Source organism: Elephas maximus, chromosome 23, assembly GCF_024166365.1.
Source record: "Elephas maximus indicus isolate mEleMax1 chromosome 23, mEleMax1 primary haplotype, whole genome shotgun sequence".
NCBI lineage: Eukaryota > Metazoa > Chordata > Mammalia > Proboscidea > Elephantidae > Elephas > Elephas maximus.
The window spans coordinates 55,444,212-55,462,034 of NC_064841.1; the positions used below are offsets into that span (position 1 = coordinate 55,444,212).

General features: G+C 37.7%; 1 protein-coding gene across 5 annotated transcripts in view; it reads right to left on the minus strand.

The window, feature by feature from the left end:
- Positions 1-17,823, minus strand: part of MIPEP (mitochondrial intermediate peptidase) — a 228,736-nt gene that overhangs the window by 129,023 nt on the left and 81,890 nt on the right. For all 5 annotated transcript variants that reach the window (XR_007515047.1, XR_007515046.1, XR_007515048.1 and 2 more), the window contains 3 exons: positions 7,761-7,914; positions 5,846-5,923; positions 3,859-4,063 (listed from right to left, as the gene is read on the minus strand). Coding sequence is in view for 2 of the 5 variants with exons in the window: in XM_049867153.1 (XP_049723110.1) it covers positions 3,859-4,063; positions 5,846-5,923; positions 7,761-7,914 (437 nt within the window). In the remaining 3 variants the exon portion in view is untranslated. The remainder of the gene's footprint in view (positions 1-3,858; positions 4,064-5,845; positions 5,924-7,760; positions 7,915-17,823) is intronic.

Here is a 17,823-nt window from a genome sequence, read left to right on the forward strand (position 1 = left end):
TCTCTGATTACCATTCAGGCAAGAAGGCAATGCGATAACATACATAAGACCTTGAAGGAAAATACTGCCAAGAGTAATATACCCTGCAAAACTCAAGTTCAAATATGGTGGTGAAATTTGGACATTTCCAGATAAACAGAAATTAGAGGAATATGTAAAAACCAACCCAGACTTACAAGAATTATTAAACAGAGTCCTTCAGTTTGAGAACAAACAACATCAAACGACAGCCTGAATCTAGGATGCAAGACCACACCAGCCAGATACCAACCTAGAAAATGAACTCTCAAGGATTAATCAAAACTAAAAGATTTACAACAGGGAACCAGAGAGATTAATCTGTTAAGGACAAAAACGTCACAACAATAAAAGAGGGCATAAACGGTGTAGGTATAGGACTTTGTAATGGAGAGGAATGCAAGGCAATACCAAATAATAAAAGACTGTTCACACTTAGGAAGATAAGGGTAAATTTCAAGGTAACCACAGAGAAAGTTAACAAACCTACTCATCAAAATAAAGAAGAAAAATATAAAGTCTCAGTAAACACAAAATCTACAAAAACAAAAGAAATGAAAAAAAAAAAACCCATAGGCAAAAGAATTTAGCACAAGAGAGTAAGAGGAACAATGAAAACATCAGCACCGTGAAAACCCCATGGAGCACAGTTCTACTATGACATACATGCGGTCACCATGAATAGGAATTGACTAGTTGGCAACTGGTTGTTTTTTGGTTTTTAATATGGTATTTACAAAAGACACACTTTAAACAGAAGGAAACTGTGAAATAATAAAACATTAACCAGAAGAAAGTCAGTATGGGTGAATTAATATCAGATAAAATAAACTTTAAGGCAGTAAGTGTTACTAGCGATAAAGAGACATGACATAATGAAAGCGTCAATTCACCAGGAAGATACAGCAATCCTAAACAGCATAGCTTCAGAAAAATGAAGCAAAAATTGATAGACAAATTCACAATTATGACTAGAGATGTTAACATTCCTTTGTCAATAACTGATAGAACAAGCAGACAAAATATCAGTGACATATAGATCTGAACATTGTTAATCAATTAAACCTAATTGATATTTACAGAACACAACACCCAAACGCTGTAGAATACACATTCTTTTGAAGAACGCATGGAAAATCACTGAAATTGACCGTAAGCTAAGCCATAAAACAAGTATAAATTTCAAAGATAAAATTCATAAGAGCATTTTCTCTGATGATAGTGGAGTTAAATCCCCAAAATACTTGGCAATTAAACAAAACACTTCAAAATAAACCATGTACTAATGAAAAAAAAAAAGTTTCAAAATATTTTTAACTGAATGATGAAGAAAACACAAAACTATAAAGCTTCTAGAAGATAATGTAGGGGAATATCTTCACGATCTTGGGATGGGCAAAGATTTCTGAGCCAGGACTCTAAAAAAAAAGGTCGATAAATTGGACTTGATCAAAATTATAAAACTTTGCACATCAAAAGATAATTAAGGATACGAAAAGGCAAATAACAACCTGGAAGAACACATATCTGAAAAAGGATTTTTATCCAGAATATATTATAATTCCTACAAATAAATAATAAAAAGACACATGAAATGCCAATAAGCACATGAAAAGTAAATTAGAAACACAATAAGATACCACTTTACTCCAACTAAAATGGTTAAAATTAAAGACCAACTGTTGGAGATGTGGAGCAACTGGAAAGTCTGTACAAGACTAGTAGGAATATAAAATTTGTAAAAGGAACTAGAGAGGTTCAAACCCCAATTCTAGTGGCCTGCCAGAGAAAGGAGCATGCCCTTTTCTGTGAGTAAATATTTACTTCAAGCTCTATTGTTTTGTGTTATAAGACACGAAAAAGTAGAAAACATGATTCATAATTATTCTGGAAAACTATTTCTTAGAAAGTTAACCATATACATATTCTACCCCCCAGTGCCGTCGAGTCGATTCTGACTCATAGCGTAGTGATTAATACATATTCTATGGACTATATTTTTACTCCGAGATGTTTACCCAAGAAAATAAAAACATATGTCCACAAAAAGAGTTATACAAGAATGTCACAGAAGCTTTATTCAAAATAACCCCGAACTGAAAACAATCAAAATATACAGCAACAGCTGAATGGATAAATAAATTGTGTATATTCATAAAATGGAGCAGTACTCAGTAATGAAAAGAAACTACTGTTAAATGTAACAACGTGAATGAATCTCATACCCATCATGCTGGGCAAAAAAATGTCAGACCCAAGACAGTGCATATTAATGACTCCATTTAAATGAAATTCCTGAACGAAAGAGTTGTTTTCTTCTTGCCGGATAAGAACTCACTGGAAGAAAGTACGAGGGAATTTTCTGGAATGATGAAAATGTTCTTTATCTTTACAGACTGGAGTTTACATGGATGTAAACATAAGGATGCATCCTTTTATTACATTTGTTAAATATTAGATGCATACATTTGTCAAAACTCATTAAACTGTACACTTAAAATCTATTTCATTGTATTTTACTAAGACATTATTTTTTAAAAACCTAACTCAATTATTAAAAACTAAGAGACATAAAATATTTTGATCTTCCTTTCTTAATATGTTCTTAGATTTTTAATGCTAATTCTATTTAAAATATACGTGCTAGAAAGCCCTGGATCCACGCCTCTCATTTTTCAATGACTGTAACACTGAGATTCAGAGAGATGCCTGCCCTTAACCACTTAATCCATGAACCCAAAAGAAACTGCAATCCAGGCCTTTTGACTTCTAGTCCATGCTTTATCCACCACCACTAAGAATGTCAACTGGTGGTCTACAGGCTGCTATGAGTTGGAATCGACTGGACAGCGCACAACAATAGGCTGAATTCACCCCACAGACAAGTTTTTTTGGCCTACACATTTCAACAACAGACCCTCCCTTGATGTCCCCAAATCCCGGGGCCATGCCACTTTACTCCTTAAGAGAAGTGGTCCTTTTAAGAGTTAGTGGTTGTAATCCTGCACTACATCATGACGCTTTTTATGGACTGACATACTAAAAAACTACATACTAAGAAAAGCCCCTCCATGAACTATTCTCTCAAATCTTTTATGCTCAAATATTAGACAACCAAATCATATTAATGATATGACTACAGTTAATAATAAAAAAAAGGTTTTTTTAATACCATCCTTAAATTTACACATCAATAGAAACATGAGCAAAAGAAATTACTCTCTTACTTTTGAACACACAGTACCATTTTAAAACCATACATTCCAGTTACAAATTAAAAGTTCACTTATTCACTCACTCTGTGCGAGGTACTGAGATACATATTTATGCATATACACATACCACCACAACCTTAAATTCCACATTGTTGTTGCTGAGTGCCGTCAAGTCGATTCCAACTCACAGTGACCCCAAGTGACAGAGTAGAATGGCCTCGTGGCATTTTCTAGGCTACAATCTTTATGGAAGCAGATCACCAGGTCTTTCTCCTGCAGAGCTGCTGGGTAGGTTTCAACTACCACCATTTGGTTAGCAGCCAAGTGTTTAACCGTTGTGCCACCAGGGCTCCTTAAATTCCACATAAAACACTATAAAATGTAAAATGGCACAAGCTCAAAGACAGACAAGAATGATTAGGTGGGAACTGTTAGCAAGAAGAAACAAGCGTAAGGGGATCAGGCTGCATAACAATGGAAAGTCTAAGAGGAGGTGATCTGAGATAACTGATCATAGGACACTACTATAAATGACCAGATTATCCAAATAAAAAGCTTTTTTCTGATTCAGAATAAAATGCTTTTAAAGGACCGTATTAAATACAGGTCCCTTTTCATGACTCACCAGTGACGTGCTGGTAACGAGTGCGTCCGAGCATTGAATGCATGGCATGCCCCATTTCGTGGAAAAGATTTTCCATCATCCCAGGAGTTAATAAGGTTGGTGAGCTTCGTGATGACTGGGGAAGATTCAGCATAAGAACTACGACTGGGAGCTGATAGTCTCCATTCTCCTTTAATCTGCCTCCACGGATTGTAAAATGGCAATCCTTGAACAACCAGAAAACATAAAAGGAGAAGAAAGCACTAGGTAATCTAAAGGGTAAAATAATTTTAATGAATATACCATTATATCAAAGGCATGTGTTCAATATTTAACTTTATTATTATTCTATTTATTTTAGTTATAGACACTTTTTCCTAATACTTTTTATTTTGCTAAAATTAAAAATTTTAAAACAGCAGTAACATTGAGTTCTGTTAATGTTAACTGTATTGAGCTAATACTGTGCTGGAAATGCAATCATCAAAGAGCTTTTAGATCTATGCCCTCAAAGAGGTCACATTTAAGTAGGAAGAGACAGGCTCTGGTTATTGGGGGAAGGGACACTGCTACTCATTGTATGAGGCAACGAACGAGGAGGCGCTTTCTCACGCCTACAGTCTTTATCACTTGGAAGTGATGGGCTCTAAAGCATCATGAAGCAAGAAATCTGGAGTAACTAGCTATGTAACAGGCCCTAGACTGAGACTGGCATACATTATATCACTTATTCTCCACAACATCCCTAGGAGGCAAGTACTAGTATTATCTCATTTTTCAGGTGAGAAGACTGAAACTGAGTCTTGGAAATGTTGAGTGGCATGTCCATGAGCAACAGCTAGGATTGCTGCTGCATCTCAGACCTGAACCCAGGTGGACTGACGATAAGCCAGAGAGCTCTTAGGCACTGAAGTGTACTCTGTCCCATCAATTCAGGCAGAGAGGGAAGAACGTAGGACTTTGAGTCAGACAGCCCGTATTCTGGTCTCCCCTTTAGCACCGACTAGCCAAATCATCTCAGAAAGTTTGCCTCTATGAGACTTGTCTATAGAACACTACCTTGTAAAACCCACAGTGTGTTTGTGAAGATATAAAAAGCTACTGTCTGTTAACATGCTTTGAAAATTGTAACTCACTATTCCAATAGAAGCCAAAACCAAAAAACCCACTGTCGTCAATTCCAACTCATAGTGACCCTACTTGACAGAATAGGACTGCCCCATAGAGTTTCCAAGGCTGTAATCTTTACAAAAGCAGACTGCCACATCTTTCTTCCACAGAGCAGCCAGTGGGTTGGAACCGTTGACCTTTCGGTTAGCAGCCAAGTGCTTAACCATCACATCACCAAGGCTCCTCATTCCAATACAAGGTACTATTATTTGTATTATAATTTATAACCTTAACTCTTAACATTTCCCATCAAGCTGCATGAAACCAACTGCTGAAGCTGACTGACAAATCTAGCATGCAGCTGGAGTAAATGAACCTTACCCTTCCCACATAGTAACACTGACAGTTGCTAAGGTTTTCATATGGACAATATCTTTTGCAATTTTAAACCAGGTTCATTGTCAAGTATGGAAGTAGTTAAGAGCTGGGGCTCAAGTCAGAATGTGTGGGTTCAAAATCCTAGCACTTCTAGCTGTGTAACTATGGGTAAGCAGTTTATCTTTCCCGTGCCTCAGTCTCCTCATAACCATAATAACTAGTTCAAAAGATATAATCTGTATCAAGTGCTCAGTGCACTGCCTGGCACGTAAAAGAGCTATAAAATGTCAGCTATCATTATTACTATCGTTATTACGATGGCCCAGATAAAAGTAACAGATATAGATTCATGTAATTATTTTCATAAACTTTATTCTTAAATTTACACTCATTTCAAATTTACATATTTAGTAATTTTTTAAATTCCTCTTAAATATGATGGAACTACAAAAATGAAATATAAAGTTCAAATTAACTGTTGATCACTTCTAGAAAGATAAGTTTATAAATACAAAATCACCTGATGTGGTTTGTCTGCTCGCTGAAAAAAATCACAGTAAATGTATCCCAACAATCCTTCAGCTTCATGAACGACAGCCTATGGGGAGAAAATTAAATTTAGTGGTGAACAGGGTTAGCAGAAACTCTGAAATGGGTATTAAAAACATTCTGCATACAAAAAATTGTATATAACACCCAGAGCCACATGTATACACATTTTATTATTGTCTACATTCCATATGGTCTCAAATAGATTCCCTCCCCCTGCCCCCCATCATCCTCATTTGCTCCATCTCTCCAATGATTTTGATTTGGGAACACTATGTCCAGGATAGGAAATCTCATTAGGGTCCTATGTCCCGATTGGGAAACCTCTGTAATACCTCTACCAAACACATACATTGACCAACTCTTCACAAATGACCACAAGGGAGTCAAGACTAGGTGCTGACTGAAGAATTTCAGTGCCAAAACTATTTTTCCTTCAAACATAAGAACACCCACACAAATTATAACTCTTCAATTCAAAAACAACAAAATGTGGCTTCCAGCTCCAGGTGAAAATCAGCAATATCATCATATATGCCCATCGCAAAAATACCCATTGCTATCAAGTTGATTCCAAATCATAGCAACCTTTTAGGACAGAGCAGAACTGCCTGCCCCATGGGGTTTTCCGAGGCTGTAAATCTTTATGGAAGCTGATTGCCACACCTTTCTCCTTTGGAGTGGCTGCTAGGTTTGAACTGCTGACCTTCTGGTTAGCGGCCAAGTGCTTTAACCACTAGGTCACCAGGACTCTTTGTCTCAAAAACAGGGCCTATTAAAGAGGTGCAGCTTACAGGGGAGCATGCCATCACTAGTCTCCATCTTGTCTCCCTTGTCTTTTCAGAACTTAGTGATTCTGCCAAAGAGAATCCCAACTTTTTCCTTCAAAATTTCCTGCAGGAATATATTCATTCATTCAACAAACATTAATTAAGCCCCTGTCTACTCTGTGCCAGAAACTGATCCAGGCACTGGGGATACAATGGTGAGCAAAGCTGGCAAATACCACTGCCTCATTGGGGCTTCCATTCACTATCCTTTCCTTCTTCTGTTACTTGCTCTTTTTACTGTATTTCCGCATTACATGGATCTACCATTTTTTGAGTAAGTAGTATATAAACAGATAAGGTATTTAGATAATTAAATACAGTGATGAAATGCCCTCCCATTCTAATTCTCCTTTCAATTCCACTACCGCTCCTAGTCTATGCCCACAAAATATAGCCAAGACACAACATGGTAGCTTAGGATTTTAAAATGTAATTTAAAAAAAAGAAAAAAAAAGGACAGTAGGTTAAGTACACAAGCAAAAAATAAAACAACCACCACAATCCAAAGCCTGAGTAATAAAAAAAGATGGGTCAATAAATCCTCAAGTATCTTACCAGGACAGTAATAAAAATATTCGTACCTCAAATAAAATGGTCCCAAACAAGAGAGAGATGGGCTCTAGGCTTAGTTATTAACAAAGAAGTCCAATAAATCAGAACATAAGATATAAATTAATACCTGGTGAAAAATAAGCCCCTACAGCGTGTGAAGGAGGTTAGAAAGAAAGGAAAGGTGGCCAATGCAGTGGGTTCTGGAATTTTCCAAAAGCAACAGTTAGCACCAAAAGGATATGAAAAGTAATGACAAATTTCCCTATAACCAGTATCCACAAACACATGCAGATGCATGTGAAGATTCAACCTTCTATCAAGTTCCTAATTTCTTTTTTTCCAGAGAACTCTGCTGTTCCATGGTTAGATGACTTTTAGGCACCAAGCAATTTTAAAGGAAAATGTTTCTTTATACAGTGACCTAACTCAGAAACGGCAAGCTGGATTTTTCATGAAACAGAGATATGGTGGAATGTACTCCCTGTGAGTACATGGGATACTTACCAGTTTTCTAACATCTTCACACCACACCTCTCCTTTTGCAGGCTGCTCTGCATATAATGAAGTCCCGAAGAGCTGGTTGAACAAAACATTCAGACCTTCCATGCATGCTCCAAGGGAGAAAAATGGGCAATATAAACTGGGCTCGATATTATACCTAAGAGAAGGAAAAGAGGTTCAAAAGCATTTTTGTTTAATTTCTTAAGGTAAATTTAATTTACTTTTCACTTAATATTTAGGATCACAGTAGCTAAAGAAAGCATTCAAAACTTAAAAGTATATTTCTATCTTTTGAGGGATTTCTGACTCAATTTTCTTCAGAAGAAAGGAAACCTAACTATGACTAATATTTACAGTAATACTAGTAATAAAGGTAGATATACCATTCCCTAATATTGATCGTTTCAGGCTACTTACTCCTTCATGGCCCAATTAAGCAGTCTGTCTCAACTGATCACAGTATATACATTTCTTTACACATATTACATACAAATGTGACCAGTACTAGGTACAATGGTAAACCTCACTTTAGGAAATGTGTTTCATTCTAAAAAATTATGACTTACATCACATAAATATTAAACAAATAAAACTGCTTAGGAAGACTAAGTTAATTTAAAGGTTCTACAGAAAATGGTTAAGAAAGGAGTTTCCTAGGTGGGTAGGAAGGAGGCACAAGAGAAAAGAGTTGGATGAGGGAATTCCAGGCAGAAGCAACAGCTCAACCGAAGTATAATGACATGAAATAGCCCAGTACCTACCAGAAATTATAAGTGGCTAAACACGACAGAGTTCATGATGCAGGGATAAATGGAAAAAGCGGGAGAGTCAGGACGAGTACGCAGGGTCAGAGAATAGGTGCCTAGTGTACCAAGCTGAGGAATTTGGAATTTATATTGTAGGGCTGTGGTCCCTAACGAAACCCTGGAGGCATAGTGGTTAAGTGCTACGGCTACTAACCAAGAGGTCAGCAGTTTGAATCCACCAGTCGCTCCTTGGAAACTCTATGGGGCAGTTCTACTCTGTCCTATAGGGTCACTCTGAGTCGGAATTGACTTGAGGACAGCGGGTTTGGTTTTTGGTTGGTTTGTGGTCCCTACACTGTTTGATCATGCACGCCTGTGAATAAAATAATATTTAAGCAAACAACCCTAATATATTCATACATTTATAAATTATACGTATGTACTACTGTTGTATTTTGTTATGAAACAAAAAAGACAGACTTAAAAGGCTGAGATAAAGAAAAATAATATAAATAGAAGTTCTAATATTTTATTTCTATACCCCTGTAAGGATGGCCTTACAGAGAAACCACTTTGGAGAGCACTGGTGCAAGTAACAGAGAACCCAGCTGACGTTTCTAGAAGACTTCACAGTTGACAGCATGCGGACGGAGTGCAGGAGAGGCAGGGAAACACAACACTCCAGATGACAAATTCACAGGAGTTCAAATGAAGGCAGTAGCCATAGGGCCAAGGATGTGGAGGCAGATTTGAATTTTTTCTTTGGGATGTAAAACTTTCATGGCTAAAGAGTGGATTGGAGGTGAGCAAAAAAGACAGAACGGTCTAGGAAAACACTCAGATTCTTGGGTTGGGCGAATGGGTGGATAGTAGAGTCAGTTAATCAGAGCAGTGAACACCAAAAAAGGAAGAGGGTAGTTTGGGTGCATTTGTGAGAGAAGAAAGAAGGATGCACAGAACACAAGTTTTGTTTTGGAGACACTGACTTTGAAGTGCCCATGAGACATTAGGTACCAGGATGTTAAGGATTTTTAAAACTTCACGCCTCAGGTGTTAGTTAAAGCTGTAGAATGAGATGTGGTCACTCAGGAAGGGTAATGTGGATTGATAAAAGGGTCAAGAACAGATCCCTGAAACTCCACAGTAACGTGTGGAACAGGAAACCAAGAAGAATGGTTAGAATTATTGGAGAACCAAAAGAAAGGGATATAATAGAAATAGGGAAGAAAAAGATCAAAATGGACCTGGCCAAGAAAGCCGAAGGCTACTATGCCTGCCTAGCCAAGTCCACGAGAGCAATCCTGCGCAGGAGCTGGGGAATCAGGACCAGAACAAACATGTCCCAGGGAAGTGAGTGAACCCTGAGAGTTCAGAGGGACTGGCTAGGTCTGGAAGAACAGACAAGCTGGAGGAGCTGGGTTCTAGAATGTGTTTCTGAGTGGCACAGGCAAACCAGAAGAACTTAGGACTTTCGAGCAAAGTGGACTGGGCAGTGGAGTCAAAACAATCATCTGCAGGAGGAACCATGACACATGCGTAGCTTCTCACTGTGCTCACTCTGCCCTTGTGGGACTATGGATAGGAAATGCCTTCTTATTAAATGAGGAATAGTTTTACCCATTAGATGGAACGGATTCTTGAAATTTATGGTACGAGAAAAAGAGTTTCTACATCTGGACACATAAAGTATTTAATAGGAGTATGAGGTTGGAACTAGAATGCCTGAGTTTGAAACCAGACTCCACTGCTAATCATGTAATCATGAATAAATTGTTTCCTTCACTGTTTCAGGTTCATCATCTGTAAAAACAGGGATATGTGGTTGATGTAAATTTTAAATGAGGTAATAAAGACAAAGTTCTTAGAAAAGAGCACATAGGAGAAGGCAGAGGCAACACGGCACTGTAAACAGAAGCACCATGCTGTCCCTCTGCAGCAAAGACCTGGAAAACTAAGTAAAACAGATACAAACATCAAGCCTGGTACCCTATGCATCAAATGAAGGGATAAAGAATTCGGTCAAGCACTCAATGGAAGAAGAAACTCACAGAGAGCAGAGAACGAGGAAAGCTACAGAGTGAAGGTCCCCTGCCAGCTAAAACCACACAGACTTGCCATCTTGAACTACAGCCACCAAGGAATGCAGACAGGAAGTATGGGAAGGCAACTTCATGCAGATCCCAACAGGAGGCAGAGAACCTACTCTGCACATCACATCTTCTCTCTTCCCTCCTGTCTATCTGCACCTCGCACCAAGCACCACACCCCTAAGCGGCACTGGCATGTACCCCCGGCCCTCGCCCTGTGCTGCTCCCTGGCCCCGCCATACCGGCCCCAGTTTGTACCCCAAACAACCCAACCCTTCTGCCTCCCTCTCCTTGCTAGACCCGTCCTGTTGCATGATAGTTGAGTGACTAGCTCCGCCCACCTGGACAAGGTGGTGAGAACTATCGTCCTCACAGACGAGCAAGCAACAAAACACATCCAGTCCGCCCACCAAGACACAACCAAATTAAAAAAAAAAAAAAAAGAAACAAAAACAGTATGAAACAAGTCTACGATCAATAAATAAAATAATTCCTGAATGTCCCGGAGATCGCAGACAATATCAAAACATATTTTAAAAAAGTACAGGATGGCTCCAGTAAGTGACCAGAATAAAATATCAGACAGCCTTCTGGTAGAAGAAAGGCACTGGAACTGATGAGAAATTCAAAAGTCTAATATTCAGGCCTCTCCAAGAGATGAAGGAAAACACAGACAGAGCTAAGGAAAAAGTAGACAAAATCATGGAAAATACAGACAAAATCAGAGAAAACACAAGGCAATGGAAGAATTCAGGAAAATGATATAGGAAGAAAATGTCAAAATAAATAAATAATTAGAAATCATACAAAAACAGCAATTAGAAATCTAAAAGATAACCAACAAGATTTCAGAAATGGGCAATGCAATCAATAGAAGGTTTTAGGGGCAAATTTGAAACAATGCAAGATAGAATCAGCAAAATTGAAGACAAATCCTTGGATACTGCTTTGTTTGAGAAAAATTCAGAGAAAAGAATAAAAGAAACCTGAGATTTATGTGGGATACAATCAACAACAAATATACATGCGTGACCAGAGTTCCAGAATAGGGGAATAAAATGGAAAACATAGAGAAGATCACTGGAGATTTGTTGACAGAAAACTTCCCCAATATCATGAAAGATGAAAAGCTGACCATTCAAGAAGTGCAATGAACCCTATGTAGGATAGACCCCAAAAGAAAGTCACAAAGACATATCATAATCACACTCGCCAAAACCAAAGACAAAGCAAGAATCCTGAGAGGAGCATAAGAAAAACAAAAAGTCACATACAAAGGGGAAACAATAAGACCAAGCTCTGATTAACTGGGCAGAAAATGACGCAGGTAAAGAGGCAATGGGATGACATATGTAAAACCCTAAAAGAAAAAAATTGTCAACCAAGAATAATATAACCTGCAAAACTCTCACTCAAATATGATGGCAAAATTAAGACATTTCCAGACAAGCAAAAACTAAGAGTATATGTAAAAACCAAATCAAACATATGAGAATTATTAAACGGAGTCCTTTATTTAGAAAACCAGCAACATCAGACAACAACTTGAATCTAGGACACTGGACAGCATCAGCCAGATACCAACCTAGGTAAAGAACTCTCGAGGATAAAACAAAACCTTCTAGAAGGCTTACAACAGGGAACCAGAGATGTTAACTTGTAAATGACAACAACCTCAGAACAATAAAAGAAGAAATATATGGTATAGGTATAGAACTTCAAATGGAAAGTAAGCCAAGACAGTATCAAGTAATAAAAGACTGGTTTAAACTTAGGAAAAAAAAAAAAAAAAACTTAGGAAGATAGGGCTAATTTTAAGGTAACAGCAAAGAAAGTTAACAAAACTACTCATCAAAATAAGAAAAACATAAAGTCTCAGTAAACACAAAACCTACAAAAATGAAACAAACAAAAAGAAAATCGACAAACAAAAGGAATTGAACACAGGAGAGTAAGAGGAACAAAGAAAACATGAGCACCACAAAAAAAAAAAGCACTACAAAGTGAGAGCAATAAACTCATACCTATCAACAAAAAACAAAAATCAATAATCATGTGTAAATGGTTTAAATGCACTCATAAAGAGACAGAGTGACAGAATGGATATAAAAACCTAGGACCCATCAGTATGCTGTGTATAAGAGACACACCTTAGAAAAAAAGACATAAATATATTAAAAATCTAAGGATGGAAAACAACGTATGAAGCAAACAGCAAGCAAAACAGAGCACAAGCGGCATTACTAATTTCAGAAAAAACAGGCTTTAAGATAAAGTCCACCACAAAAGAAAAAGAAGGACATTATATGATAATTAAAAGGACATCCATGATGAGGGCGTAACCATAATAAATATCCACAAACCCAATGACAGAGCTCCAAAATACATAAAACAAACACTCACGACACTGAAAAGAGAAACTGACAGTTCCACAATAACAGTAGGAGACTTCAACACACTAGTCTCAGTAAAGGACAGAACATCTAGAAAGAAATGCAAAAAAGACACATAAGATGTATAGGCCATCATCAACCAACTGGACCTCATAAAAACAAACAAACAGAAAAACAAAACAAAACACAGTGACCTTGAGTCAATTCTGGCTCATAGTAACACTAAAGGACACAGCAGAACTGCCCCACTGGGTTTCCACGGAGCAGCTCATTGATTTGAACTGCCGACCTTTTGGTTTGGAACCAAGCTCTTAACAAATGCACCATTAGGGAGACCACTCTACCCAATGGCAACAAAGTATACATTCTATTTCAATGCACATGGAACATTCTCCAGAATACTCATCTTAGGCCACAAAGCAACCATCAACAAAATCCAAAACACCTGAGATAATACAAAGCCTCTTCTCTGATCACAACGTCATAAAAGTAGAAATTAATAACAGGAAGAGCAAAGGAAAAAAAAAACATGGGAAATGAATAACACCTTGCTTAAAAACTACCGGGTAACAGAAAGAATCAAAGATGAAATCAAAACATTCCTAGAATCAATCGGGAATGAAACCACATCATTCCAAAATCTTTGGGACACAGAAGGGGGGGCGCTCAAAATGTTAGCTATACAACTTGAACAAATAGAGAACAGCAAAAGAATCCCACAGCGAAGAGAAGAAAGAAAATAATAAAGATCAGAGCAGAAATAAATGAAACAGAGAAAAGCAATAGAAAAAATCAACAAAACCAGAAGTTGGTTCTTTGAAAGGATCACCAAAATTGACAAACCATTGGCTAAACGGACAAAAGAAAAATGGGAGAGGATGCAAATAACCCAAACAAGTAAGGAAATGGGGGATATCACAACAGATCCAACTGAAACAAAAACGATCATAAGAGAGTACCATGAAAAACTATACTCCAACAAATCTGAAAACCTAGAGGAAATGGATAAATTTCTACAAACACACTACCTACCTAAACTAACACAAACTGAAGTAGGACATCTGAACAGGCCCATAACAAAAGAAAAGAAACCCACCCCCCCAAACGAAAAAAGCCAAACCCATTGTCATTGAGTTGATTCTGACTCACGGTGAGGTGACACTAAAGGTAATAAAAGGAACTCCCAACCAAAAAAGTCCTGGCCCAGATGGCTTCACTGGAGAATTCTACTGAACATTCAGAGAAGGGCTCACACCAGTACTACTAAAACTATTTCAGAACATAGAAAAGAAAGGAATGTTTCCACATGCATTCTATGAAGCCAGCATAACCCTGATACCAAGACCAGGAAAAGACACTAAAAAAAAAAAAAAAAAAAATTACTCTCATGAATATAGATGCAAAAATTCTCAACAAAATTTTAGCCAACAGAATTCAGCATCATATCAAAAAAATAACACACTGCAACCAAGTGGGATTCATACCAGGTTTGCAAGTATGGTTCAACATTAGAAAATCAATCAATCAAATAAATAAAATAAACAGAACAAAACAATCATATGATCACCTCAATTCATGCAGAAAAGGCATTCCATAAAGTCCAACACTCATTCCTGATAAAATCTCTCAATAAAATAGGAATAGAAGTGAAATTCCTCACCACAATAAAGGGCATCTACAGAAAACAAACAGCCAACATCATTCTCAATGGAGAGAGGCTGAAAACATTCCCCCTAAGAACAGGAACAAGACAGGATGCTCTTTACCACCATTCCTATTTAACGCCATACTAGAGCAATAAGGCAAGAAATGAAAAAAAGGAAGAAATAAAACTGTCCCTATTTGCAGCTGATATGATACTATGCATAGGGAGCCCAGAAGATTCCACAAGAAAGCTACTGGAACTACTAGAAAAATTCAGCAGAGGAGCATGATGATAAAAGATAAACATACAAACATCAGTTGGATTCCTATATACCAATAAAGAGAACTATGGAAAGGAAATCAGGAAAGCAACACCATTTATAACAACAACAAAAAAAGTTTTAAAAGTAAAATACTTAGGAATAAATTTAACCAGGGACTTAAAGACCTAAAAAGAAAACTACAAAACACTACCGCAAGAAACCACGTAAGACCCACATAAACGGAAAAACACACCATGCTGATGGATAGGTAGACTCAACATTGTGAAAATGTCAATTCTACCAAAAACAATATACAAATATGATGCAATCCCGATCCAAATACCAACAGCATTTTTTAACAAGATGGAAAAACTAATCATAAACTTTATATGGAAAGGGAAGAGGCCCCAGCTAAGTAAAGTATAACTGAAGAAGAAGAACAAAGTAGGAGGCATCACACTACCTGACCTCAGAACCTACTATACAGCTCCGGTAGCCAAAACAGCCTGGTACTGGTAAAATGACAAATACATTGACCAATGGAACAGAATTGAGAACCCAGATGTAAATCTATCCACCTACTGCCACCTGAATTTAGACAAAGGCCCAAAGTCCATCAAATGGGGAAAAGAGTGTTTTTAAGAAATAGTGCTGGCAAAACTGGATGTCCATCTGTAAAAAATGAAACATGACCCTTATCTCACATGGTGCACAAAAACTAACTCAAATTGGATCAAAGAGCCTAAACATAAAACCAGAAACTATAAAGATCATGGGAGAAAAAATACTGTCAAAACTAGAGGCCTAATACGTGGCATAAATAGGATACAAACCCTAACTAACAATACACAAACACCAGAAGATAAGCTAGACATCTTCTAAAAATTAAACACTTATGCTCATTGAAAGACTTCACTAAAAGAGTAAAAATTTTTGGCTATGTCATATCTGACAAAGGTCTGATCTCTAAAATCTATAGAAAAATCCAATACCTCTACAATCAAAAGACAAATAATCCATTTAAAAAACGGGCAAAGGACACTTCACCAAAGAAGACATTCAGGCAGCTAACAGACACATGAGGAAACGCTCGCTATCATTAGCCATTAGGGAAATGCAAATCAAAACTGCAATGAGATACCATCTCACCCCGACATTACTGGCACTAATCAAAAAAAAAAAAAAAAAAAAAAACAGAAAACACATGTTGGAGAGGCTACACGAAGACTGGAATTCTTATGCACTGCTGGTGGGAATGCAAAATGGTACAACCGTTTTGGGAAATGATATGGCACTTCCTTCATTAAAAAACAGAAATACCATACTATTCAATAATCCCACTCCTAGGAATATATCCTAGAGAAATAAGAGCCGTCACATGAATAGACATATGCACACCTATGTTCACTGCAGCATTATTCACAATAGCAAAAAGATGGAAACAACCTAAGTGTCCATCAACAGATGAATGGATAAACAAATTATGGTACATATACACAATGGAATACTACACAATGATAAAGGACAATGATGAATCCACAAAACATCTTACAACATGGATGAATCTGGAGGGCTTTATGCTGAGTAAAATAAGTCAATCACAAAAGGACATATACTGTATGAGACCACTATTATAAAAACTAATGGAAAGGTTTACACACAGAAACAATCTTTGATGGTTAAGAGGGAGGGAAAGGGTGGGGAGGGAAAGTACTAACTAGACAATAGATAATTGGTAACTTTGGTGAAGGGTAAGACAGTACACAATACTGGGGAAGCCAGCAAAACTTGAACAAGGCAGGGGTCATGGAAGCTTCATAGACACATCCAAACTCCCTGAGGGACTGAATTACTGGGCTGAGGGCTGTGAGGACCATGGTCTCGTGGGACATCTAACTCAATTGGCACAACACAATTTATAAAGAAAATGTTCTAAATCCTACTTTGGTGAGTAGTGTCTGGGACCTTAAAAGCTTGTGAGCAGCCATCTAAGACACTCCATTGGTCCCACCTTGTCTGCACAGCAAGTGAGAATGAAGAAAACCAAAGAGACAAGCATAAGATTAGTCCAAAGGACTAATGTACCACAACTACCACAGCATCCACCACACTGAGTCCAGCAGAACTAGATGGTGCGCGGCTACCACCACCGACTTCCCTGACAAGTATCACAATAGATGGCCTCAGACAGAGCTGGAGAAAACTGCAGAACAAAATTCTAACTCACACACACACAAAAAGACCAGACTTACTGGTCTGACACAGACGGGAGAAACCCCAAGAGTATGGCCCCCAGACACCCTTTTAGCTCAGTAATGAAGTTACTCCTGAGGTTCACCCTTCAGCCAAAGATTAGATAAAACAAACAATAATACATGGAGCTCAACCATGTATGAGACTAAATGGGCACACCTGTCCAGGGGCAAAGACGAGAAGGCAGGAGGGGACAGGAAAGATGGATGGATGGAAATGTGGAACCCAAGGTCGAGAAGGGGACAGTGTTGACAAGTTGTGGAGTTGGCAACCAATGTCACAAAATGACATGTGTATTAATTGTTTAATGAGAAACTAATTTGCTCTGTAAACCTTCATCTAAAGCACAAAAAAAGAACAAGAATGATTAGTCATGACAGTCTAGAATGCAAAAATTCATTATTATTATGGCAAGAGAAGATTCAATATTGCAAATATGTCCATTTCCCCTAAATTTAATCTACAAAATGAAAGCTCTCCCAATCAAAGTCACAATGATGAGGATGATGATGAAGCTGGCAACTAATATTTGGTAAGTGCTTACCATGGCACTGTTCCAAGACCTTTAAGTGTATCTCATTCAATACTAAAGACAATCCTACCAGGTGGTGGTGTTATCCCAATGTTTACCAATAAGAAAACAGAGGTGTATAGAAGATAAGTAACTTTCCCAAGGTTAC